The following is a 26,217-nucleotide window of genomic DNA, read 5'->3' as shown; positions in this document are numbered from 1 at the left end:
ATAAAATAGTCTAACATTTTCTCCTTTGTCCTAGGCAGCAATGATCCACCCTCCATTTTATCTAGTGTAAGATCTATTATTGCATGCTAATATAATACATTTGTTGCCTCAAATTTTCTCTTTTCCTAGACCAAGAATTTTTTGAGTCAGGGACTGTGACCAGAATGGATCCTTAGCGATTATACAGTACAAACCCTTCTCTTTTTTTTTTTTTTTTTTGTTTGAACTACATGCTCTTTAACTAATTGCTAACTCTTGTTTGACCTGCTTTCCATAAGTAAAGAAGACTCATTAAAAATAGCACATTAACTGTAGGCAAATGATAAGCTAAGGTACAAAAGAATGAAACTGGACCATTGTTTTTGTGTTCTATACAAAAGTAAACTCAAAATGAATTAAAGACTTGAAAGTAAGACCTGAAACCATAAAACTCCTAGAAGAAAGCTCCTAAACAGTGAGCTCCTTGGCATAGTTTTTGGCGATGATTTTTTTAAATCCAGCACTGAAAGCAGAAGCAACAAGAGCAAATGTAAGTAAGTGGGACTATATCAAACTAAAAAGCTTCTGCACAGTGAAGGGAAACATCAAAAAGGTGACCTACTGAATGGGAGAAAGTATTTGCAAATTATATATCCAATAAGGGGCTAATATTCAAATTATAAAGAACTCCTACAACTCAATAAGAAAAAAAAAACCTGACTAAAAAATGGGCAGAATATCTGAATAAATAGTTTTCCAAAGGAGAGCTACAGGTGGCTAACAGGTACATTAAAAGACACTATATACCCTTAATCAGGGAAATGCAAATCAGAACCACAGTGAGATCCCACCTCAAACCTGTTAGAATGGCTATTATCAAAAAGACTAGCATCAACTAGACTATTGTCAACTAGACAGTTGCTGGATAGGATGTGGAGAAAACTGAACCCTTGTGCAGTTTGTAGAAATGCAAATTGGTGCAGCCACTATGGAAGACAGTATGAAAGTGCCTCAAAAACTTAAAAATAGAACTACCAAATGATCAACAACTCTGTTTCTGCATATTTATCCAAATTTTAAAAACCCACTAATTTGGAAATCTATATGCACTCCCATGTTCGTTGCAGCATTGTGATAGCCAAGATACCGAAACAACCTAAGTGTTCATCAGTGGATGAATGGATAAAGAAATTGTGGTATATACACAATTGAATATTACTCAGTCATAAAAAGAATGAAATCTTGCCATTGAAGACAACATGGATTAACCTTGTTTAAGTGAAATAAGTCAGACCAATGATCTTTCTTATATGTGGAATCTAGAAAAAATAGGTTAAAAAAAACCTATGCGATACAGTGATACTGTAATAGTGTTATGGGACAGATGGTAGCTACACTTGTAGTGAATATAGCATAATATATAAATTTGTCAAATCACTAAGTTGAACACCTGAAACTAATGTAACATTGTGTGTCAATTATACTTAAAAAAAAGATTTTATCCCCCCCAAACCACACCAAAAAAACAAAAAACAAAAAATAAAACTGAGCTTGTAGGCAAAGAGCAGAATAAAGCATGTACTTCGGTTTATTAGATAAGATAAAAATTTGTTCTGTAATTTGGTTAGCTGACAATTTTGTTTTTATTTTGGGCTGTGGATTGTTAAAAATGAAGCAGTCAGATCTGGATACTAGAAATTCTGGATTTGTAGGCTAGGAAGATGATTTGTTGTATTACCCAATGACTTAATCTCCTAAATAAAATTACTTTTTTTTTTTTTTTTTTTTTTAGCCATTTAGCCCCTTGGTATTGGAATGTGTTTACCATCTCTGAGTGAATTACACTTTTCATACAAAAAGTAGGAATCTCTTTGTCAGTGACAGACCAGCTTATGCTTCAACCTGGCTTTCCATTGAAAGGTGTTTAACTGGTTTATAAAGCACCCGATTTTCATGGTTCATCAGCTCATTTGTTAATTCAGTCCTTTCAGCAACCCTCTTTTACAGATGAGGAAACTGGATTTGGGATAAAGAGAGTAAGTCTAAGATCAGTGTCAAAAACCACGTATCTAACAGTTGGTGAGATTAGACTTTTCACTCCCCTAAGACTCTAGAGTTTATATTCTTATTTACTGTCTGCATGATACATATTAGGGAGAATTCTTCCTATTATTTGTTGAGCTTGCAGAAATGTACACCAAGAACGTAGGGCCCTGCTTCGAATTCAAGCTTGCTGCCTAGATCTTTCCATAGGCACCACTTTCTGTTGTCTGCTCAGACATTTGACTTCTTTACCATATGCCCAGTGATTAAGCTTTAGATATTAAATGTATAGACTAGGATCCATTAGTTTACAGTGGGGGGAAGATGTCCATACAGGCCAGCTATGCATGGAATCTGATTATTATCTGAAGGCCTTTTAGTGAGCATGGAGTCTTTTTTTAAAAAAATATTTTATTTATTTTTGAGAGAGAGACAGAGTGTGAGCAGGAGATGGGCAGAGAGAGAGGGAGACAGAATCTTAAGTAGGCTCCAGGCTCTGAGCTGTCAACACAGAGCCTGATGTGGGGCTCGAACCCACAAACCATGAGATAATGACAGATAATGACCTGAGCTGAACTTGGACACTTAACTGACTGAGCCACGCAGGTGCCCCGTGAGCATGAAGTTTTTAAGGAAAGTTGGGTAATCTTCATAACTATTGTCTTCAAATTAGGTTTTCAGCTCCCCTTTAGAAGTAAATCTGCTACATGTTCCAGATGTTTGGGTCCAGGAGTCTTTTTTTTCTTAGATGGTAGAACAGATTCCTAAATGCTTTTCTTTTTGAGTTTTACTTTTTTGTTTGTTTTTGAGAGAGAGAGAGAGAGAGAGAGAGAGAGAACGAGTGGGGGAGGGGCAGAAAGAGGGTGGGGGGGGACAGAGGATCAGAAGCGGATTCCACACTGACAGTCGCAAACCTGCTTTGGGACTCAAACCCACAAACCATGAGATCATGACCTGAGCTAAAGTCAGATATTAAACTGACTGAGCTACCCAGGCTACCCTTGAGTTTTACTTTTCATCCACTTAGTAGGCTACCATGTTTTGTGTTAATACATTCTTTTTTCAGGCAGAATATGTCTATCAGTTACTGTGCAACAAGCCAACCTAAAACTTAGTGGCCCAAAATGGACTTAGTGGTACATTTTATTTGCTCGCTATTCTGTGGATTGCCAGTGTGGTTTCTGCTGGTCTCTGTGCTCATTTAGCTATAGTCAGTTGAAGGTTAGGCTGAGGCTGGTTAGAGTAAGAGGTAGCCTCAGTCATAGGTCAGGGACCTCAGCTGGGATCGCTTTTCTTTCCTGTGTGTGTGTTTTCTCACTTTATTGAGATAATTGACTAATAGAATTATAAGATATTTAAAGTGTTCAATGTGGTGATATATCAATACTGGGATGGCTTTTCTGACCATGTGGTCTTTCATCTTCAGAAGACTAACATGGGGGCGCCTGGGTGGCACAGTCTGTTAAACATCAGACTCTTGGTTTCAGCTCAGGTCCTGATCTTGCAGTTTCAAGGGTTTGAGCCCCATGTTGGGCTCTGTGCTGACAGCACAGAGCCTGCTTGGGATTCATTCTCTCTCTCTCTCTCTCTCTCTTTCTCTCTCTTTCCTTCTCCCTCTCTCTCCTGTCCCCCACTTGGACTTTTTCTGTCTCTCTCAAAATAAATAAACTTGAAAAAATGTTTAAAAAATTAAAATTAAAAAAATAGACTAATATGGACTGCTTTAGGTGCTGGTCTCAGGGTTCCAACAGGGGGAGAGCAGAAGTCTCTCAGTGTCATTTCTGTATTATGTTGGTCAAAGCTAATCTCGAGGCGCTAGCCCAGATTAAAGAGGCGGTGAAATAAACTCCACCTCTTGTGAGAAACAAGTACCAAGTCATATTTCTAAGGAGGCTGCATACCTTCAACCCTCTTTGCAGACAGTCTACCATGGAGCAGCTGGTAAGATATTATGCTTGGGTCATCCTAATTGGGTTTTGGGAGTTCGTTGGTTATCTTTTTGCAGCTAATCCCTTTTCCTACCCTTACCAATGCCAAACTTTTTCTTCAAAGATTCTCAAGCCTTTTATTTGTTCTTCTGACATTGTTCCTGTATCACACTAGTTATTCTGTGTATTTTTCTAGGATCTCTTTGCAAATATGGTACTGAGCAGTTAGAATTGATACTATTTATTGCATGTACATACAATATGCTGAGCAACCAGTATTATTATCGTATTTAATGTTCATATTAACTGTTTATGGAAGATATCCCTATTTTATAGAGGGGAACCAGGTTCAGTAAGGTTGTGTAACTTACTCAGAGTCACATTCTGCAAGTGGTAAGCTGAGATTCAGACACTCTTCCTCTCCTTCACATTCATATGTGTGTACTTTTCTCTATCTAGATACACACAAAAATAAATGTGGACTGCCAGTGGAGAGTACATTTGTTTATTACTCTTTGACACTATGCTTTGGAGAGTCTGGAGATATTGAGATAATTTGTCCCTCTAGTGAGAAATGAATGTATAACACAATGGCATAAATCACATATATGCTATGGAGCCAGTGTAATGGGAGCATAGAAAATGGAGCTGATAACAGCCTTCAAATAAGGAGAGAACATCTGAGTTGGGTCCTGAAAGATGGAACTATCAAGACACAGAATGGAGAAAAATGACATTTTTAGCAGAGGGTGCTCTAAAGATACTTTTTAAGCTAAGGAAACTATAAAAACTCTTAGAAGTATGAATTTGCAGTTCACTTAAAATTTGTCTTTTTCACATTCATTATTGTTAAGCTAGGACTTCTGTTAAGCTACCATAATGTTTCACTTTTGTTGATTTCTATTTAAGATTTTAGTCTCTAGATACAAAAAGCCTTTATTGCTGTTCCCCACCTTGGTGCATCAGCAGATTTCAGGAGTCTGCCTTATGTGTCATTATCTAAGTCTGAGGCAGTGCTAAGTAAACTGCAGAGTAATATTTCATTAAATGTTTTTTAAAAGTAAACATTATATTTTTAATTAATCTAATTTTTCCCCTGACCATTTGTGGATAAATGTAATAAATGTAATTTTCATCTAGCCGAATCATCTAGCTGATTTTTTTCTGTATAACATAAGGCATGTTAAATCAGCCATGCCCAAGATCTCTTAATCTCCTGCTTTTGTAACCCTGTCAGTAGAAGAAATTAATACAACAATCTATCCTGTCTTAACAGCAGTTACTACTTTTCTAAGTTTATGATTTGTACTTTTCCATCTCTTGTATATTGCATGCTGTTTAAATCAGGAATTATGTTCGTTTTTAACCTGTGGCTGCATTGCTCAGCTATACTAATTATTTTTATGGACAGAGGAGTTTATGTCCTTTAGATCTTTTATGCAGTATTGTGCTGGGTCTTTCTTATGTCTAGTTGATACAGTTTTGTCCCTTAAGTAGAGTACACTTCGTGTTTACCTTTTCTAAATTATATTTGGCTTCTGGTTTTTATGTCCCTTCATTCTTTTTGTTTTTATTTTTTATTTTTTTTAGTTTCAAGTTTTTATTTAAATTCCAGTTAGTTAACATACGGTGTAATATTAGTTTCTGGTGTAGAATTTAGTGATTCATCACTTACAACACCCAATGCTTGTCACAAGTGCTCTCCTTAATACCTATCACCTATTTAACCCATCCCTTGCCCACCTCCCTTCCAGCAACCCTCAGTTTATTCCCTAGAGTTAAGAGTGTGTTTTAGGGTTTGCCTCTCTCTCTCTTTTCCTGCCTATGTTCATTTGCTTTGTTTCTTAAATTACACATATGAGTGAAATCATATGGTATTTGTCTTTCTCTGATTGACATATTTCATTTAGCATAATAGTCTCTAGTCCCATCCATGTCACTGCAAATGGCAAGATTTCATTCTTTTTGATGGCTGAGTAATATTCCAGTGTGTGTGTGTGTGTGTGTGTGTGTGTGTATAATACATACATACTACCTCTTCTTTATCCATTCATCAAAGTCATTTGGGCTCTTTCCATAATTTGGCTTTTGTTGATAATCCTGCTATAAACATCTGGGTGTATGTATTCCTTCAAATCAGTATTTTTGTATCCTTTAGGTATATACCTAGTAGTGTAATTCCTGGATCATAGGGTAGTCTATTTTTAACTTTTTGAGGAACCTCCATACTGTTTTCCAGAGTGGCTGTACCAGTTTACATTCCACCAACAGTGTAAGAGAGCTCCCCTTTCTCCACATCCTCACCAACATCTGTTGTTTTCTGTGTTATGAATTTTAGCCATTCTATATGTCACTTCATTCTTAATCTTATTCTACTAGATTTTTAGTTTTCCAAATAACCTTGTAAGTTAACAGTATGTTGCTCTTTGTTCCTTAGTTTGTTCACCATAGAATTGGTTGAATTTACATTAATTAGAGGTGTGTTCTTGCCAATAGTCGACCTGCTAACTCAGAAGCAAGTTTTCCTTAAGAAATAATGGAAAAGTCAAGGGGCATTAAGGAAGACACTTGTTGGGATGAGCACTGGGTGTTATATGCAGGGGATGAATCACTGGATTCTATTCCTGAAGTCATTATTGCACTGTATGCTAACTAACTTGGATGTAAATTAAAAAAAAAAAAAAAAAAATGTATGGGGACCAGAAGTAATCTGTGGAAAATTCTTCCCAACATCAGATGTACTATAAAAGTAAGCAGAGGATTTTGTTCTTATTAATGACTCGTCAGAATGAAAATGCTCTCCAGGCAGGAATTGTGGTGCATTGAAGATGACTATAATTCTTTGTCACTCCTTCCAGTAAAAGAAAGAAAGAAAGAAAGAAAGAAAGAAAGAAAGAAAGAAAGAAAGGTAAAGAGCAGAAGTCATCAAAATCTTAAAGGGCCAGATATAATCACATTTTAGGCTTTGTAGGTCATAGTGTCTGTTGTACCTATCCAATTCCATAGGAGTTAGTGAGAAAGCAGTCATAGACAATACCTAAAGGTATGGGTGTGGTTGTGTTCCAATAAAACTACAAAAACAGTTGGAAAGCTAGGTTTGGCCTCCAGGCGAGTAGTATGCTCATCTCTGGTAAAGAAGATTGTTGAAGGAATGTACTAATGTACTAATAAATTGGAGACGTAATAATCTACATTTGCCTAAACATATTCATATAAAACAGGATTTTGTACTTTATAAATTTTTGCTCACAATGGAAAAATGTGCTTCCTATAAAATTTTCATGATTTTATGTTCTTATAGTATAGAAATTAAAGAGTCACTGTAACCTACCCCCAGGAGTTCACTATTATTAACAAAATCCTACATACTTGAATGTGTGTGAAAAATGAGTGAAGAGTGGAATTACAGCAGTGTGAGAAAGTGAAGGTGTAAAATGTCAGAGATGGTGCCATGCTGGTGCCATGCTGCTAAGGGGTGATGAATAGGGAGAAATAGCCCTTGGGCTTTTTTTTTTTTTTTTTTTTTTTGCTTGCTTTAAAACGGCTACTGTGTAGTGTACTCGGTCTCCCTCTTCCTGAGTGTAGATCTTTGTGCACAACGGGACTGTAATATAACAACTTTGCAGAGTAGATAGACACAGGAACCACAAATAGTACAAACACTTTGCCAGAGGAGGTGGAAACCTGAGTATAGAAAGACAGCTGTATGTATAACGATGGTTACTAACGATCCTATTTTTCTGCCTGGTAACAAGTTTAGAGGAGGTTTGTGGCACTTGTGCCATTGCTCTCTTTGGTATTTTGAACAATGTCAACTCATCTAAATAGTGTTTATTGCAGCTCAGTACCCTGTCTCCCTGACAATGACACCAAATACCCCATGACCTACCAAATACCTAATCACTATAGCTAGAGCTGTGCTGTCCAACACAGGAGCCATTACTTGGCATGGGGGTTATTAAGAACTTGATAATCAGAATTAAGATGTGCAATAAAGGCACAATATATACTGGATTTTGAAGACTTAGTACAAAAAAAAAAGAATTTAAAATATTTACACATTGAAGAATTTAGAATTAATTACAGATTTGAAATAAAGCATTTGAGGATGTATTAGGTTAAATATATAAAATTAATTAATATATAAAAAGATTGTTTCCCTTTAAAATTTTTTAAATGCAACCCCTAGAAAATTTAAAATTATATGTGTGGCTAGCATTCTGTTTCTATTAGCTCTGGTTTAGAGACTAGTTAATGTAAGATACCTAGATTTGAAGTATGTTTTTCTTAGGTAGTATTAAGTATGGTTTAAATTAATAAAAGTATACCTTACATACATCATGTGCTAATTGTACACATTCACAACAGGTGTGTTGTACACAACAGGTGTGTTGGCTTGGTAAGCTGAGTCTTACAGATATGTTTGTTCCAACAGGAAAAAGTTGACAACTTATATAAAGCTTTCTAAGTGAACTGTGGTTTTAGGAAGTAAAACTTAAGAGCTCTTTCAAGATCCATCCATTCGTTCATTTTGTTCTGCACCATTTATAACCACTTATTGGGTATATCTGTTGTCAATTTCTTAGCTAATAAATTAGTTATTTGGCATAGATTTTCTTTTTTTTTTTTTTTAATTTTTTTTATAACATTTATTTATTTTTGAGACAGAGAGAGACAGAGCATGAACGGGGGAGGGTCAGAGAGAGGGAGACACAGAATCTGAAACAGACTCCAGGCTCCAAGCTGTCAGCACAGAGCCCAACGCGGGGCTCGAACTCACAGCCCTCATGGACCATGAGATCATGACCTGAGCCGAAGTCGGCCGCCCAACCGACTGAGCCACCCAGGTGCCCCTGGCCTAGATTTTCTTGATTATGAGAACCAGATTACACTCATCTTTGTTCTCTCTGACATTTCTTTCTTCAACTCTACTTTTCCTTTACAACCTAACTTTTTAACACTATTTCCTCTAAAATCCGTTCTGGTATTTCTTGATCTTTTTTGCCTATCTCTCCTCCTTCCCTTCCTCTGAACTCCCAAAAGATATCTGCTTCTGTCTTTTAATCACTTTGTAATTTTAATTTTAATGGTATATATCCATTATCTCCTCTACTAAAAGGTGCAGACTTCAAAACAATCTTTTTTGTACTAAATTAAAATCATGTAACTTGATGTATGCAGGTAACCTCTTTAGATCTCATTTATATTAAGATAGGATTAGTTCTCTTTATTTCCATAGATTTCAATTTTGTTCTGCAGACGAATATACAAATGAAACCATGTTAATGGAATTACCTCAAATCTTGTTTGGAGATCAGACTACTAGGGATAACCTCTACAGATATACTAATCAGGAAGTAAACATATAGTAGTCTTTTTTTTTTTTTTTTTTTAATTTTTTTTTCAACGTTTATTTATTTTTGGGACAGAGAGAGACAGAGCACGAACAGGGGAGGGGCAGAGAGAGAGGGAGACACAGAATCGGAAACAGGCTCCAGGCTCTGAGCCATCAGCCCAGAGCCCGACGCGGGGCTCGAACTCACGGACCGCGAGATCGTGACCTGGCTGAAGTCGGACGCTTAACCGACTGCGCCACCCAGGCGCCCCAACATATAGTAGTCTTAATACTTTTTAGAATGATGACAGAAGGAAAAGGGAGATTTCAGGAAGGAGAAAAAGTTAGAGAATAGTGAATTATATCAGTCACAAATAATTATTGAAAAGTACACCAAAGTATAGAGAGGGAAAAACATTTACTCGTATATTACCACTTAGAGGCAACCATTGTTACCCTTTTTACATATGTATAACCTTCTCTGTTCTAAAATGTGTTGATTATAAAAAAATATTACAAGTACATGCTTCTTATAAAAATTCAAACAATATAGAAATATTTAGAATAACAAATTTTCCTTTTCCTTCCTTTGCAGTCCCTCCCTTTCTCCATAATGAACATCTGCTTATAATATTTGTATAAATACACATTTTTGTTATTCTGATTAACGTATATGAGATTGTGTTATTCAGTGATTTGGGTTTTTTCTACTTAACATACCTTAGAGATCCTTCCATATTATGGATCTCTCACATTTTAAAAGTGACTGATAGAATTTTTGAAAAGAAATGCTCATATTAAGAAATTCCAACAGTGCAGAAAAGCACTCAGTAGAATGGTCCCCCAGGCCCATCCCTACTCTGTAGTTCTTGCCTGGATTTTTGTAGAACATTCTAGAAGTCTTTTATGCTTCTTTAGGTTATCTTTCTTTGCCTGCCTGCCTGCGTGCCTTCTTTCTTTTTGATGCAAGTGGGACCATATATATATATTTTTAGTAAGCTTTTACTTTCAAAAATAGAGGTGGGGGGGCGGTGCCTAGGTGCCTCAGTCATTTGAGCATCCCACTTTGGCTCAAGTCATGATCTCAGGGTTTGTGAATTGGAGCCCAATGGGCTCGCTGCTGTCAGCACAGAGCCCACTTCAGATCTTCTGTTCCCATCTCTCTTCACCCCTTTCCCACTCGTGTTCTCTCTCAAAAATAAATAAAACATTAAAAAAAACTTACAAAAATATAGGAGGGAATCAAACTGGAAAGTTTTTTTTTTTTCTGGTAAACATGTTTTTTAAGAACTCTTCTCATACTCTTTAATGACTATGATTGTTCATTACATAAAGTACTGTAATTTACCTAACCTTTCTCATCATTAGATGTTTAGATTTGCCAGTTTTTCACTATTACGTGAAAGCTTTTAAAAGTTCATGGTTAAGTGCTTAAATTGTCTCTAGTGTTTTGGCTGCTTTGGAACAAACACCTTTAATATTAGAAGAAAAAAGAAAGGTTGAGTTTATTTGCAGTTTACTCCCAATTTCAAAAGTGATGGAAATCAAAGTTCAATTTTGGCTGAATGTACCTTTAAATTGCAAAATATAAATGTCTAGTTTAAATATACTTTTTCTTAGGTTTGTATTAATGTGTAAGTTGACCAGTTACTAAACCCTCGTTCTATGATTCTATGTAATATTTTACAATGAAGGCATAATCCTTTATCAGCTTTTAATGTAAAATTTGTGAAATGATAGGTGATGAATGGATTTTTGTTTTTGTTTTTTAATCAGTGACTTTTTTGAACGAACCATTCTGTGCAACAGTCTTGTGTGGAGTTGTGCTGTGACGGGTAGACCTGGACTGACCTATCAGGAAGCACTTGAGTCAGAGAAAAAAGCAAGACAGAATCTTCAGAGTTTTCCAGAACCACTAATTATTCCAGTTTTATACTTGACCAACCTTACCCATCGTTCACGCTTACATGAAATTTGTGATGATATTTTTGCATATGTCAAGGATCGATATTTTGTTGAAGAAACTGTGGAAGTCATTAGGAACAATGGTGCAAGGTAAAGTACTTTTAATTTTTCCTTTTGATACCCATACATTCACATTACTCAAAATTCAGAATACACAAAAAGGTAAACTGAGGAAAACTTCCTGTCTTCTGTCCTCCCAGTACTCTCTTACCCTCCCCACATATAGCCCTAGTGTTAGCAGTTTCGTATATATTTTTCCAAAGCTAATTTTTACACAAACCACCAAAAACATGTGCTTGCCTAGATACTTGTACACATATATGCGTAAGCACACACAATCTCCTGCCCCTTTTTAATGCAAAAGGTAACATACTGTATACCTTTTTCATTTAAAATATCTTGAAGATCAGTCCACTGCTTTATGAAACAACTTTCTTCTCTTTTTTATTTACTGTATAAAATGTTCCATTATATGGAAGTTCCATCTTTATTTCAGAGTAAAAAAAACTTAGGGGCGCCTGGGTGGCTCAGTCGGCTAAGCGTCCGACTTCGCTCAGGTCATGATCTCACGGTCTGTGGGTTCGAGCCCCGCATCAGGCTCTGGGCTGACAGCTCAGAGCCTGGAGCCTGTTTCGGATTCTGTCTCCCTCTCTTTCTCTGACCCTCCCCTATTCATGCTCTCTCTCTCTCTGTCTCGAAAATAAATAAATGTTAAAAAAAAAAACAAAAAAGGGGCGCCTGGGTGGTGCAGTCGGTTAAGCGTCCGACTTCAGCCAGGTCACGATCTCGCGGTCCGTGAGTTCGAGCCCCGCGTCGGGCTCTGGGCTGATGGCTCAGAGCCTGGAGCCTGTTTCCGATTCTGTGTCTCCCTCTCTCTCTGCCCCTCCCCCGTTCATGCTCTGTCTCTCTCTGTCCCCAGAATAAATAAACGTTGAAAAAAAAAAAAAATTAAAAAAAAAAAAAAAACAAAAACAAAAAAAAAACAAAACTTAAAGATCATCTACTTTGTCCTCACTGTGTTACCTAATACTTAAAATATGCATGTATTTCTTCCTGAGTTTTAGTAAGCTCCTTTGATAATATGAGGATTGAGTTTTATACACTCCACTAAGTTCTCTTTCGCAGCTCTTCAAGAAAAGAATGAATTTTTCATATAAAAAATTTTAAATGACATTATCTATGGCAGTAAGTTAAAAATTATTGAATTATTGCTGCTTTCCTGAAGTCTTAAGCATTTGTGATTATCTAGTCATTAATATTTATCATAGTAATCTTTATTTGCATTAAAACTTTTTATATTGGAATCATACATAGTTTTCTGTAACTTTATTTCTTTCCCCTAGTGTAACGTGTACAGGGTTTATCCACATTGTAGCATGTATCAGTATTTTATTTTTAATGATAAATTCTACCGTATGGATCTATCACATTTTGTCTATTCATCAGTTGACAGATAGTTAGGTTGTTTGCACTTTTTGGCTATTCTAAATAATGCTCTTATAGGCATTCATGTACAAGTTTTTGTGTGAACATATGTTCTCAGTTCTCTTAAGGATATACCTAGAAGTAGAATTTCTAAGTTGTATGGTAACTCTGTGTTTAGCATTTGAAGAACCTCCACACTTCAAGAGCTACTGCATCATTTGACATTCCCACTACCAGTGTATCAGAGTTGCAGTTTCTCCACATCTTCACCAAGTCATATCTGTGCACAGTCTGTTATTGTCCATCTCTTTTATTTTGCCATCCTAGTGGGTGTGGAATGGTATCTTGTGGCAGTTTTGATTTGCATTTCCCTAATGACTGTGTTAAGCATTGTTTCATGTGCTTACTGATCATTTATGTGTCTTCTTTGGAGAAATGTCTGTTCTGGTTCTTTGCCCATTTATAAATTCAGTTCTTTATCTTTTTTGTTACTGAGTTGTAAGAGTTCTTTGTGTTTTTGGATACACGTCCTTTATGTGATTTGCAAATATTTGCTTCCATTCTAGGAGTTGTCTTTTCACTTTCTTGATGGTACCATTTGTAGTACCATCTCCCTTTGCTTTTAACTTTTGTTTCTACTTATTAATTACATAAACCTTTTGTTTCTGTCTCTGGTAGTACTTACTAGTGGTCTTCAAGACTGCTTCATCCTGTAGAATTAGATTTATTGGAAAGAACATGCTGAGTTACAGAGAAATGGGACAGAGGCCATTCTTAGGTTGAGTTAATAAGTATAGGTATTCTGGATCTTTTCACCTCAGTATTCTTTTCTTCTTGTCTCGTTTACCTTTCAGTATTCCTCCCCTCTTTCTTGTTGCCTTTTATAAGTATAGATTAGGTGCTTCCCTAATCAACAAGACTTTCTGTTTTGAAATAAGCAATCAGCTAACAGATTCTTCTAGAAGATCTTTGTCATTGCTATGGCAGAATAGTAAAGAGAACAGCTGACTACTTGACTGAAGGAAGGATTTAGCTCTTTATCTCCTCCATCCTGATTACCACCCAGCTTGCCTACCAGTTGTACAGACATTTGTTCTCAGCTACTTCCTTAGAGCCTACAGAAGAAGTGAGAGTGTTATGGTGGTCTTATGTAAAGAACCCTAAACTAGGAGTCAGGTCTATTAATTTTAAATACCTGCCAGATGCTTTATGTACATATTATACCAGCAGATAAGACCTTATTGTTTCCATTTACAGATGAGGAAAACAGAGGTCCAAAGAAGTCAAGTGATTTTTTTATAATGTTTATCATATATATACTGATCTCCTGTGTACTTGCACTGTTCTAGATGCTGGAAATACAGCAGTGAACAAAACAGTCATGGAGCTTCCATTCCAGTCTTACAAGTAGTAAGTGGTAGGATTTAAATTGAGGTAGAACTGGGGTGCCTAACTGGCTCAGTCGGTAAAGACTGAGTGATTCTCCATCTCAGGATCATGAGTTCGGCCCTTGTGTTGGGCATAGAGCCTACTTTAAAAAACAAATTTTTTTTTAAATTCAGATAGAACTGATTTACAAAATCACTGTAATTTCTTTCACTGGAACTGTATCATTGCCTCCTTGGTTTTGGATTCTGCCATTTACTTGCTCTGAGCAAGTATTTTAAACTCTTTATGCTTTTGTCTTTTTTCATCTATTAAATGGATCCCTGCCCCTCCCAGGTTTGCCACACAGGATGAAATGATATAATGAATGTGAATTTTTTAAATCTGTATTACATAATGTTGCCATTTGATAGCAGTGTCTTATTAGTATTTGAATGTGCATATTGGGGACCATGCAGTTTGGTGGGGGAAGGGGGATTGTTTCATGAGAGATATCCATAGTGGATGTGAGGCTACAATAATTGCCTGGGACACTGTAACCAGGAATCAAATTTCTCAGTTGTAGCTTTGAAAAGAAACCCCACAGTTAATTTCACTAAGAAAGACAGTTGTTTGGTTTTGAAGATAGCCATCCCACGTTTGTACGTGGTCTTCTAAAAAATGCTACACAAGGGGCGCCTGGGTGGCGCAGTCGGTTAAGCGTCCGACTTCAGCCAGGTCACGATCTCGCGGTCCGTGAGTTCGAGCCCCGCGTCGGGCTCTGGGCTGATGGCTCAGAGCCTGGAGCCTGTTTCCGATTCTGTGTCTCCCTCTCTCTCTGCCCCTCCCCCGTTCATGCTCTGTCTCTCTCTGTCCCAAAAATAAATAAAGGTTGAAAAAAAAAAATTTTTTTTTTAAAAAAATGCTACACAAGCTAATGCTAATTATCATTGTTTAGTGAAGCGTTGGGAGGATGGCGATCTAGAACTTAAGCGCTTAAGTTAAGCATAAACCCATCTTCTCCACCCTACCCTGGAATTGGAAAATTAAATCAGGAAAAATAAGGTGAAAACCACACAACAAATACACATTTTAGATTTGTGAGTCATCTTTCAGTTGAAGGATAGAGCTAGAGTTTGAGAGAATCTGAAAAATTGAATCAATATAATTGTGTATTTGGTTGTCTTTTAAAATTAAAGTGGACTTTGGGCAACTTGTTTTCAGACATTTTATAAGTACAGTCAAGATATTCTAGGAGTTCACAGGAGTTTGAAGCAACAGATGTGAGGGGCTATCTCTAAAAAGTAGGTATATTGACAGTAAGAAGTGGCACCTGACAGGAAAGAAGGAGATGGAATAAACATTAACTACTAGCTAATGGTTAAGTATACTGGCCTGGCTTAGTATACTGTTTGGTAGCATTAGAAGGCATTGCAGAATTGAGAGTATACTAGCATTTATTGAACTTTTCCTGCATGCTAGGCAGTGTACCATATGCTTTCATTTTAATTCTTATGATATGGATAGGTGACCCCGAATTTTCCAAAAGTTATATGCTTCTTGGTATTTACTCAGAGGAGTTGAAAACCTAATGTCCACAAAGACCTACAGATGAATGTGTATAGCAGCTTTATTAATAACTTCCAAGTTTTGAAACAACCAAAACGTCCTTTCCTAGGTGAATGGATGAACTGTGGTACATCCACATAATGGAGTATTGTTCAGTGCTAAAAAGAAATGAGCTATCAAGTCGTGAAAAGACCAGAAGGAACCTTAAATGACTATTACTGTGTAATAGAAACCAATCTGAAAAGGGTACATATGGTATGATTCTAACTTATGTCCTAGAAAAGGCAAAACTGTGGATACAGTAAAATGATCAGTGGTTGCTCGTGACTGAGGTAGAACTGGAGAGAGGTGAATAGGTGGTGCACAGTGGCTGTTTAAGTCAGTGAAAATTGTCTGTGTACTGTAATGATGGATACATGTCATATACATTTGTCCACCCATAGAATGTATAACAGCAAGATTGAGCTCTAATGTAAGCTACAGACTTCAAATAAGAATGATGTGTCAGTGTAGATTCATCACTTGTAACAAATGTACCTCTGGTAGGGGGATGTTGATAATTGGAGAGGCTATGAATGTGGGGCAGCAAGGGGTATATGGGAAATCTCAATATCTTCCTCTCAGTTTTGCTGTGAATCTTAAAAACTTCTGTAAAAAACTAAAGTCTTTACATGAACTATAAAAATTGTGTGCTCTGCCTATTAAGACTGAGCTTTATAATTTTTTTAAAAATCTGCTTTTTCTCCCATAAAGATCCATATGTATCAGAGAAAATTATAAAAGGTGAAGGCCTAGAGTGCACTTCCCAAGTGCTCTTTCAGAGATAATCACTGTCAAAAATTAGTGCATAGTTTTCTTTTTTTCTATACTACACTAAATTTAAAAAAATATATCAGTCTGCTTTTTCACTTAGTAGTGGTTTAGATATTTTCTTATACCAAAATACATAGATGTGCATCATTTCTAATTGGTTTTGCATAAACTGGTTAAACTACTGGTTCCTAAAAAGCTATTCACTTTTTCTGAGGCTGGAGAAAGTTATTTCTTTGCTAGCCTTGTATGAATTTTCCCTTTGAAAATAATAAACTGTATTTTCTTCCAAATCTCTGACCTTTCACTGATAGATCTTTTTCCCTATATAAATTAAGTCAGTGGAAATAGCAAAATTGGAACTGTACCAAAGAGTTTCTTTTTGTTTTTTTAATATTAAAAATAATTTATTGTTAAATTGGTTTCCATGCAACACCCAGTGCTCATCCCAACAGGTGCCCTCCTCAATGCCCATCACCCACTTTCCCCTCTCCCCCACCCCCCATCAACCCTCAGTTTGTTCTCAGTATTTAAGAGTCTCTTATGGTTTACTTCCCTCCCTCTCTGTAACTCCCCCCCCCGCCCCCCCGCCATGGTCTTCTGTTAAGTTTCTCAGGATACACATATGAGTGAAAACATGTGGTATCTGTCTTTCTCTGCCTTATTTCACTTAGCACAATACCCTCCAGTTCCATCCACGTTGCTACAAATGGCCAGATTTCATTCTTTCTCATTGCCAAGTAGTATTCCATTGTATGTATAAACCACATCTTCTTTATCCATTCGTCAGTCAATGGACATTTAGACTCTTTCCATAATTTGGCTCTTGTTGAAAGTGCTGCTATAAACATTGGGGTACATGGGCCCCTATGCATCAGCACTCCTGTATCCCTTGGGTAAATCCCTAGCAGTGGGTCATAGGCTAGATTTATTTTTAATTTTTTGAGGAACCACCACACTGTTTTCCAGAAGAGTTTCATTTATAGCCAGATTTTCCCAAATATTATCCCCATACTACTTAGATTTAAAATTTACAAAGTGTTATCTGGTTAGGGAGCATAAGAGACTATTGTTCAGTATTATTTTTAGAACTGCTCTGTAAAATAAAGATCGCAGAATTCTTTTTAATCTGAGAAACTGATATTTGGCATTGTAATACTGACCAACCAATTAAAACTTTTAACTGTATTTTTTTTTTTTTTTAGTTTATTTATTTTGAGAGAGAAGGAGCATGCGTGTGCAAGGGGGAGGACCAGGGAGAGAGAGTGAGAGAGAGAATCCCAAGCAGGCTCCCTCTGCCCCCGTCAGTGTGGAACCCAGCGTGGGGCTCGATCCCGTGAACCGAGAGATCATGACCTGAGCTGAAATCAAGAGTCAGACGCTTGAGAGTCAGGCACCCTGAGCTTTTTAACTGTATTAAAGTATATTTCCTATAGCTTTATAGCTGGAATGCTTTAAGTGCTTTAGTCATATGAAGTAAAAGAAAATTAGCATTAAAACCTATAATATAGAAAGTAGGCACTTCGTATTTATTAGAATTGGAAATGAGAAAATGAACTTTTATTTTATTTTATTTTTTTTAACGTTTATTTATTTTTGAAGGAGAGAGAGACGCAGGGTGAACAGGGAGGGGCAGAGAGAGAAGGAGACAGAATCCGAAGCAGGTTCCAGGCTCTGAGCTGTCAGCACAGAGCCCAACGCGGGGCTCAAACTCACAAGCCATGAGATCATACCCTAGCCGAAGTCGTACACTCAACTGACTGAGCCACCCAGGTGCCCTGAAAATGAACTTTTAGATCTTTGGGTTCTTTTTTTTTTTTTTTTTATATTGCTAGCCTAAATGGTATTAGTGAAGCAAAATTAATTAAACTGCATTAATATTGAGGACAAAGAGAAATATTAAATATATTGAGAAGGTAGGATGAACATAAAAGATATGTGAGGACCAAATCTAGTTATTTTTTTTAAAGTTTATTTATTTTTGAGAGAGAGCCCAAGAAGAGGAGAGGTGAGGTGGGGGCAGGGGGTGGGGGAACAGAGGATCCAAAGTGGGCTCTGTGCAGGCTTGAACTCGTGAACCATGAGATCATAACCTGAGCCAAAGTTGATGCTTAAGCAGCTGAGCCATTCAGGCACCCCAGATTTAGTTATTTTTATTTAAGCATACATGTTTGGATGTCAGTGACTTGATCCAGGTGGGATTAATCAAAGAGAAGTTTTGGGAACAGGTTATTTGAGTAGAAATCTTTTGAAGGCAGAGAAAAATATAAGTTATTAGGAAAGGATTAAAGAAGGCTTCCTGGGGCGCCTGGGTGGCGCAGTCAGTTAAGCGTCCGACTTCAGCCAGGTCACGATCTCGCGGTCCGTGAGTTCGAGCCCCGCGTCGGGCTCTGGGCTGATGGCTCAGAGCCTGGAGCCTGTTTCCGATTCTGTGTCTCCCTCTCTGTCTGCCCCTCCCCCATTCATGCTCTGTCTCTCTCTGTCCCAAAAATAAAAATAAACGTTGAAAGAAAAAAAAAAAAATTAAAAAAAAAAAAAAAAAAGAAGGCTTCCTATTTAGATGCAAAGATAGTATAGAATTTTTAGCAACATGTATTGGTTAAATTCGTATCATAACTCTTTCAGAAAGTAGGCTTTCTATTGATCAGCTTACACTACTGATCTTTTTTTTTTTTTTTTTTTTTTTTTTTTTTTTAATTTTAATTAAGCCCCACGCCCAACATAGGGCTCAAACTCGCAACTCTAAGATCAAGAGTCACATGCTCTAACAACTGAGACAGGCAGGTGCCCCACTATTGATCTTTTAAGGTCACAATTTCTGGTTCTCAGCCAAAGAGAGTCTTTAACAACATCCAAAAATTGTTTTCAATCTTTAGTTCTCAGTGACCCTAGTATGTTGATGATATAATTTTTAATACAAAAAAGAAAAAAAAGGAGACTGTTTGGAACAGCTGTTCTTTCTTTGGAATTCTAAGTTAAAGTGAAACTACCTTCTTTAGATATATATAGTGTTTGTTGTATGTACCAAAGACCCATACTTACAACCCTACTGACTCCTGGATTGTCATTGCTAGTTCAGGAGTTAAAATTTAGAATCCTTATTACTTGCATAATAATAAATTAGGCCATCCTGGGAAATTGTTTTTATACTCTAAAAATCCCTATAGTCACAAAAATAAATGAAAATAAATTTTTTTTCTAGGCAAGTTTAATTTAAATCACTTATAAAGATTATGTTGTATTTCTGTATGGACTTAAAAAATAGTTCAGTAAAGTTTAGACTGATCATACATACTTACTCATTTTCTTCAGTATTGTAAAGGCATTCAAATTGCTTTAACGAATAGGAACATCTGTCTAATGCCACTCAAAAGTCTTTGAATGTTAAATATTGGGGGTGAGGGTGGTTAGTCTCTGGCAACTTCTTTACTGATCCTTTGCATTAATGCCAAGTACAAACAGTAAGCTGAATCTCCCCCCAGGACTTAGTCATTACTGTGGAGGTAAGAAAAATGATAAAAGTGGGGAGTTGGTAAATAAAGTGAGGTTCACCTCTTTTCTAACATAAAAGGAAATCAGATATTTACTTCGATTTGTATCTCATTGAACTTGGTTAGTAGCAGGATGGTGAAGTAGAACAGTAGTAGTTTTGAAATTCTTATTTCCCTGGGGCAAGAGAATATTAGTGACTAATATCACAAAAAAGGAGAGACTATGTATAGCTACTTCTGTCCTGAAATCCCTCTTAGAAATAAAAGGGAAATTCATTTCTACATGGTTATTACATGGGTTTAGGTCTGAGAAATTAGAGCCTCTTCTGAATAAAATCTCTCTCCTATATCTTTGTTTACCTCCTTTGGGATCTGTTTCATTTGGCCAATATAAGATCAGTTCTTAATAAACAACTTTCTTCATAGATACTTTGAATTAGTTGAGAATAAGATAAAATTGTAGTCTGTTAATTTTCCAAGCTGTCTTAGAGGCCAGTAGTATGGTGTGTAAGTGGAATTCATTTGACCTATGGTTCTCAATTAGTATTTTAAAAATGAGGTTTATCTGTCTTTCTTTGATGAAGTCAGAGACCATCCAAAGATTAAAGTTAAGAAGAACTAGGAAAAATGACATAAGCTAAACTAATTTTTGGTGAAAGGAAAAGGAGTGACAAAAGTACAAATAAAATCTACTCATCATTAAAGGCCAGGAAGAATCCTTTGTTGTTTAAATTAAAAACATACGCCAAGAGAATAATTCTGAGCAGATGTTGGTATACTTTTTTTAAAATAAGGGGCCAGATAGTAAATATTATAGACTGTGTAGTTCATATGGTTTCAGTTGCAGCAACCCAACTCTGCTGTTGGAGTGCAAAAGCAGCCATAGACAGTATATGAATGAGCACGGGTGTATTCTAATAGTTCTCTATTTATAAATACTGAAACTTGAATATTTTGTTATTTTCACATATCACAAAGTCTTCTTCTGACTTTGAAATTATTTAAATATGTATAAATTATTCTTAGCTTGCAGACCATACATACAAAAACAGGAGATAAGTTAGATCTGGCTCACAGGCCATATAGTGTGCTGATTCCTGGAATAGAGGAAAGGTACTGCTTTACAGAGATCCCTTTTTTATTTAGAACTTCAGAGTATGGCATGCAGAAGTGGCTTGGTAGAAAATCCTTTGGAGCCAAACTGTTGTTTCTGGGAACCTTCTTTCTTAATCTGTAAAACTGAAATACTATCTATATTCATAGGGTGGTTGTGTTAGCTTTTGCCGAATAACAAACTGCCTGCAAAACTAAGTGGCCTAAATCAATAAACCTTATTCTCACAATTGGTTGGCTGAAATGTTCCTGTGATCTGGGCTGGCCTGTCTGGGGCTGGATTGTCTAGATCCTCTACTTTAGAATAGCCTTACTCACATATCTGGGGCCTCAGAGTTGGGTGGCTACTTTCATTTCACCCTTCAGGAAGCTACTAATCCAAACACGTTCCCAGGGTGGTAGCAGGGTTCCCAGCAGCAAGAGAGGGCAAGCTTCAGTGTGCAAGCACATTTCAAGCCTCAGCATGCTACATATTGCTAGTATTCCATTGACCAAAGCAAGTCACATGAACAAATCCAGAGATCATGTGGGAGGGAATCAGAGTGGTATGATTCAATGGGGCCATAACTGTGGCAGTCATCTGCCACAGTAGTTAGTATTTGTTAGGAGCCCAGCATAGTGCCTGCCACATAAAGCACTCAGTAAATGTTTATTCCTTCCAGTACTTGTCAGAGACCAGTGAAGAAGAGTCTTCCAGCTGTGATGACTCATCCTTTTTTTAGTCAGTCCCTAATTTTCTTACATCATAGTCACTGTTCTTGAGAGTTTGCTATATGTCATTTTAGGGAGATGATGACCATACCTATAAACTTTTGAGAGCTTACTATATATGCCAGACACTGAGCTTTTTATTTATAAGACCTTATTTAATTCCTGCAACAGCCATATGTAGTAAGTGCTCATTTGCTCATTTTGCAATTGAGAAGCTCATACACAGAGGTTAATTAACTAAAATTTGCTCAAGGTCACAAGTAGTATAATTTCCAAGCACAGGCAGTGTCAGAATCCGTGTTCTTCTGTTTGAGAGAAACAGATGAGTGAAAAAAAAATTAAAGAATAGAATTAAAAGATTGTAGTTGAATGTACTCATTGTCCACTATTTACTTTTCCCTTTACCTGAACATTTTATAATTTGTCTAAATGGGAAGAGATACAGGATTTTATATATGTGGTTAGATTAAGCTTTTGATCATTTGTTCTAAGAGTGATGCAGGTCATATTGTAAGTGTCTGAAAATCATCATCTTTTGATCATTGATTCTAAGGGGGAAAAAAGCTTCAGTATTTAAACAGGTTTCCTGGTTAAATTCTTAATCACTGTTCTTATCAGAGGGTACTTTAATTATTTTACTTTTATAGTCTGAGCTGTTTAAGCTTTCTTCTTTTCAAATATTTTGTTTTAGATGAAAGAATGCTATCTAGTAGCAACAAAAGGAGACTGCAAGTATGGAAAAAAACTGTAATTTTTATTTATTGACTTTCTTTTTTTTTTTTAATGTTTTATTTTTGAGACAGAGAGAGAACATGAACAGGGGGAGGGTCAGAGAGAGAGGGATACTCAGAATCCGAAACAGTCTCCAGGCTCTGAGCTGTCAGCACAGAGCCCGACGCGGGGCTCGAACTCACAGACTGCGAGATCATGACCTGAGCCGAAGTCGGCCGCCTAACCGACTGAGCCACCCAGGCGCCCCTATTGACTTTCTATCTTTTGGCACAGTTCCCAGGAATGAAAAATGCAGTTATGTCTTTTTTCTTGGAAGTGGTAGGGAATATTAAATTTAGTACTTAAAAGTATACACAAAGTCAAATTTTATGATTCATTAACAAGCATTGTGTGCTCAGTTGTCACTTTGTAGGTAGTGGAAAGAGGGTAGTGACTAAGACAAGGACTAGGGACTTAGGTTCAAGTGCAAGAGACAGAAACCTACAAATCAACATGATAATTCAGATTCTGATCAATGTTGTAAAGAAAATAAAACTTGATGGGATAGAGTCTTGAGTCATAATTTTTTCTTTTAGTCAATTAAATTCAATATTGTGTCTGTAAACTACTGTGTTGGATGCCACAGGTTAATCTAATATGAGTAAAGCACTAGTACTTTTTTTTTCTCAAGTAGAACACAGGTAGTAGGGATAGAGTTTGCAGGGCAAATATAAGTGAAATACATATGAAAAATTAATAAAGGATTGGATAAGAAATGCTATAAGAGGACATAGAAGGGAGGGAGAATTGGAGGAAAGTAGTCAAAAAGGTACAAACTTCCAGCAATAGGGGAACCGGGGTGACTCGGTCAATTGAGTGTCTGACTTTGTTTCTGGTCATGGTCTCCCAGTTCATGAGTTCGAGCCCCCCATCGGGCTCGTTCCTGTTAGCATAGAGCCCGCTTCAGATCTTCTGTCCCCCGTGTCTCTCTGCCCCTTCCCTGCTTGTGCTCTCCCTCCCAAAAACAAATAAATCTTCAAAAATATATATATTAAAAAAATTCCGATTAAAAAATGAATAAGTACTAGGGATATGATGTACAACATGACTGTAGCTAACACTACTGTATGACATATAGGAAAGTTGTTAAGCAAATAAATACATCTTAAGAGTTCTCATCACAAGGAGAAAATTTTTTCTTCATTCTTTTTTTTTTTTTTTTTTTTTTTTTTCAACGTTTATTTATTTTTGGGACAGAGACAGAGCATGAACGGGGGAGGGGCAGAGAGAGAGGGAGACACAGAATCGGAAACAGGCTCCAGGCTCTGAGCCATCAGCCCAGAGCCTGACGCGGGGCTCGAACTCACGTACCGCGAGATCGTGACCTGGCTGAAGTCGGACGCTTAACCGACTGCGCCACCCAGGCGCCCCTTCATTCTTTTTTTTGCATCTAGATGTGATGGTGGATGTTCGCTGAACCTATTCTAATTTTTTTTTATTTTTTTATTTTTTAAGACAGAGACAGAGCATGAGTGGGGATGGGACAGAGAGACAGGGAGACACAGAATCTGAAGCAGGCTCCAGGCTCTGAGCTGTCAGCACAGAGTCCCACATGCAGCTCAAACTCATGAACCACGAGATCATGACCTGAGCCTAAGTCGGACACTTAACTGACTGAGCCACCCGGGAGCCCCTGAACTATGACTATTTAAAACAAATTACTTTTTTTTTTTTTTATAATTTATTGTCAAATTGGTTTCCATACAACACGCAGTGCTCATTCCAACAGGTGCCCTCCTCGATGCCCATCACCCACTTTCCCCTTTCCCCCACCCCCGTCAACCCTCAGTTTGTTCCCAGTATTTAAGTCTCTTATGGTTTGCCTCCTTCCTTCTCTGTAACTTTTTTTCCCCCCTTCCCCTCCCCCATGGTCTTCTGTTAAGTTTCTCAGGATACACATATGAGTGAAAACATATGGTATCTGTCTTTCTCTGCCTGACTTATTTCATTTAGCATAATGCTTTCCAGTTCCATCCACGTTGCTACAAATGGCCAGATTTCATTCTTTTTCATTGCCAAGTAGTATTCCATTGTATGTATAAACCACATCTTCTTTATCCATTCTTCAGTTGATGGACATTTAGGCTCTTTCCATAATTTGGCTATAAAACGAATTACTTTTAAAATAAAAACAACTTTTTGAGGGAAGAGGATATACCATATTCTTATAAAAGTCGATTTCCATGCTTAGCTTGTCACTGTTTATAGATTTGTTGCTAACTTCTTTGTCCTCAGATTCTGTTCTTGCTGCTGTTCCACAGACTTGGTTTCACTCTTAAAAGTATTTTAAGTTGTTAGCACCTTAGGAGCCTCTTGACTGTGTAGGCTTAAAGCTCTGAAATACCCTTGAGTCAATACAGTGTATCTATTCTCCCTCAACTCCAGTGATAGAGTGGAAGATTCAGAGTCAAAGCTAAAGTTTTGGCTGTATCATTACAGACTGTATGACCATGAGCAAGTGATTTAACTTTTCTGACACTGCAAAATTTATAACTTGCAGAGTTGGTATGAAGAGAGAATTATGTGTAACTTGTGTACTTAATCTGACATACAGGAACTCTAATAATAATAAGGACCATCTTTTGATTGTCAGCCTCTACTCTGTCCTCAAATAATAGAGCATAACTTTAATTTAGGAAGGTTCTGTATCTTCGGAAACCCATTAGCTAGGTCTTAATTCATGATTCTTCCACCTTTTTTACACTCCAATCTTCTTTGGACTCACTAGAACCAAGAAATTGTAGAAAGTGGATTTGAAAGACACAGACTAAGTCTATTTGGAAATCTATTACAAGGTGTTGACTTGGGAGCCCTGGGTGGCTCAGTTGGTTGAGTGCCCAACTTCAGCTCAGGTCGTGATCTCACGGTTTGTGAGTTCCTGTCAGCATGAAGCCTGCTTCTGATCCTCTTTCCACCTGCCCACACACCTCCCCCACTTGTGCTCCCTCTCTCTCAAAAATAAATAAAACATTAAAAAAAAAAAAAGTGTCGACTTGCCATTTTGAATAGTTAACTGATATTTAGCTAAGCACCAGTGAGTAGGCCTGGCCTTGCTTAGATTAGCAAGAAATGCAGAAATGCAGAAATGCAGAAATGCAGAAATGCAGAAAGAAAGAAAGAAAGAAAGAAAGAAAGAAAGAAAGAGAAGAAAAGAAAGAAAGAAGAAAGAAAGAAAAGAAAGAAAGAAAGGAAGGAAGAAAAGAAAAGGAAGGAAGAAGAGAAGAGAAAGGAAGGAAGAAAGAAAAATTTTAAATCTGTGGTTTGTGCAAAATTGATAGCTTTGGTAATAACTAGTATAATTTATATATAAGATATCTCCTACATTCTAGGCTATGTCTATCTCTGTACTGTACTGGTTTGCTTCTCCCTTATTCTGTCAGGGATTTATATTTCTATCTGTTATTTTTCTGTTGGTTTTAAATAAATTTGTTGTTAAATTATTAGAGCTCTGTGGGCCCTACTGGGGGTCATAGGCTATTCCCTTCAGTGGACTGTCAAACTGTTTTAGACACTACATCAACCATACCTGAGCCCAGAGTAGATTCATTTATTTTGTTTTTCCTTCGTGACCACCACCACCATCACCGTTTTGGAGCACTCAGCTGAGCTCGGCCAGTGAAAAACTATTTCTTTTTGTAACTTGAACCTTGTCAAATGTTCACTGAAGAGCTTCCCTTCCCTCCATCACCATGGGGAACTCTGAGCAAACCAT

The 26,217-nt window shown here is 37.1% G+C and overlaps 1 protein-coding gene across 5 annotated transcripts in view; it reads left to right on the top strand.

The window, feature by feature from the left end:
- BAZ1A (bromodomain adjacent to zinc finger domain 1A) overlaps positions 1-26,217 on the top strand; it is a 95,714-nt gene that overhangs the window by 3,481 nt on the left and 66,016 nt on the right. For 3 of the 5 annotated variants that reach the window (XM_045450676.1, XM_045450677.1, XM_045450675.1), the window contains one exon: positions 11,062-11,340. The exons of the other annotated variants lie outside the window; for them this stretch is intronic. In XM_045450676.1, coding sequence (XP_045306632.1) covers positions 11,062-11,340 — 279 coding nt within the window. The remainder of the gene's footprint in view (positions 1-11,061; positions 11,341-26,217) is intronic. 5 annotated transcript variants of the gene reach the window in all.

Source organism: Leopardus geoffroyi, chromosome B3 (assembly GCF_018350155.1).
Source record: "Leopardus geoffroyi isolate Oge1 chromosome B3, O.geoffroyi_Oge1_pat1.0, whole genome shotgun sequence".
Lineage (NCBI taxonomy): Eukaryota > Metazoa > Chordata > Mammalia > Carnivora > Felidae > Leopardus > Leopardus geoffroyi.
The sequence above is the reverse complement of the archived record's forward strand: the minus strand, read 5'-3'. Positions and strand labels throughout refer to the sequence as shown.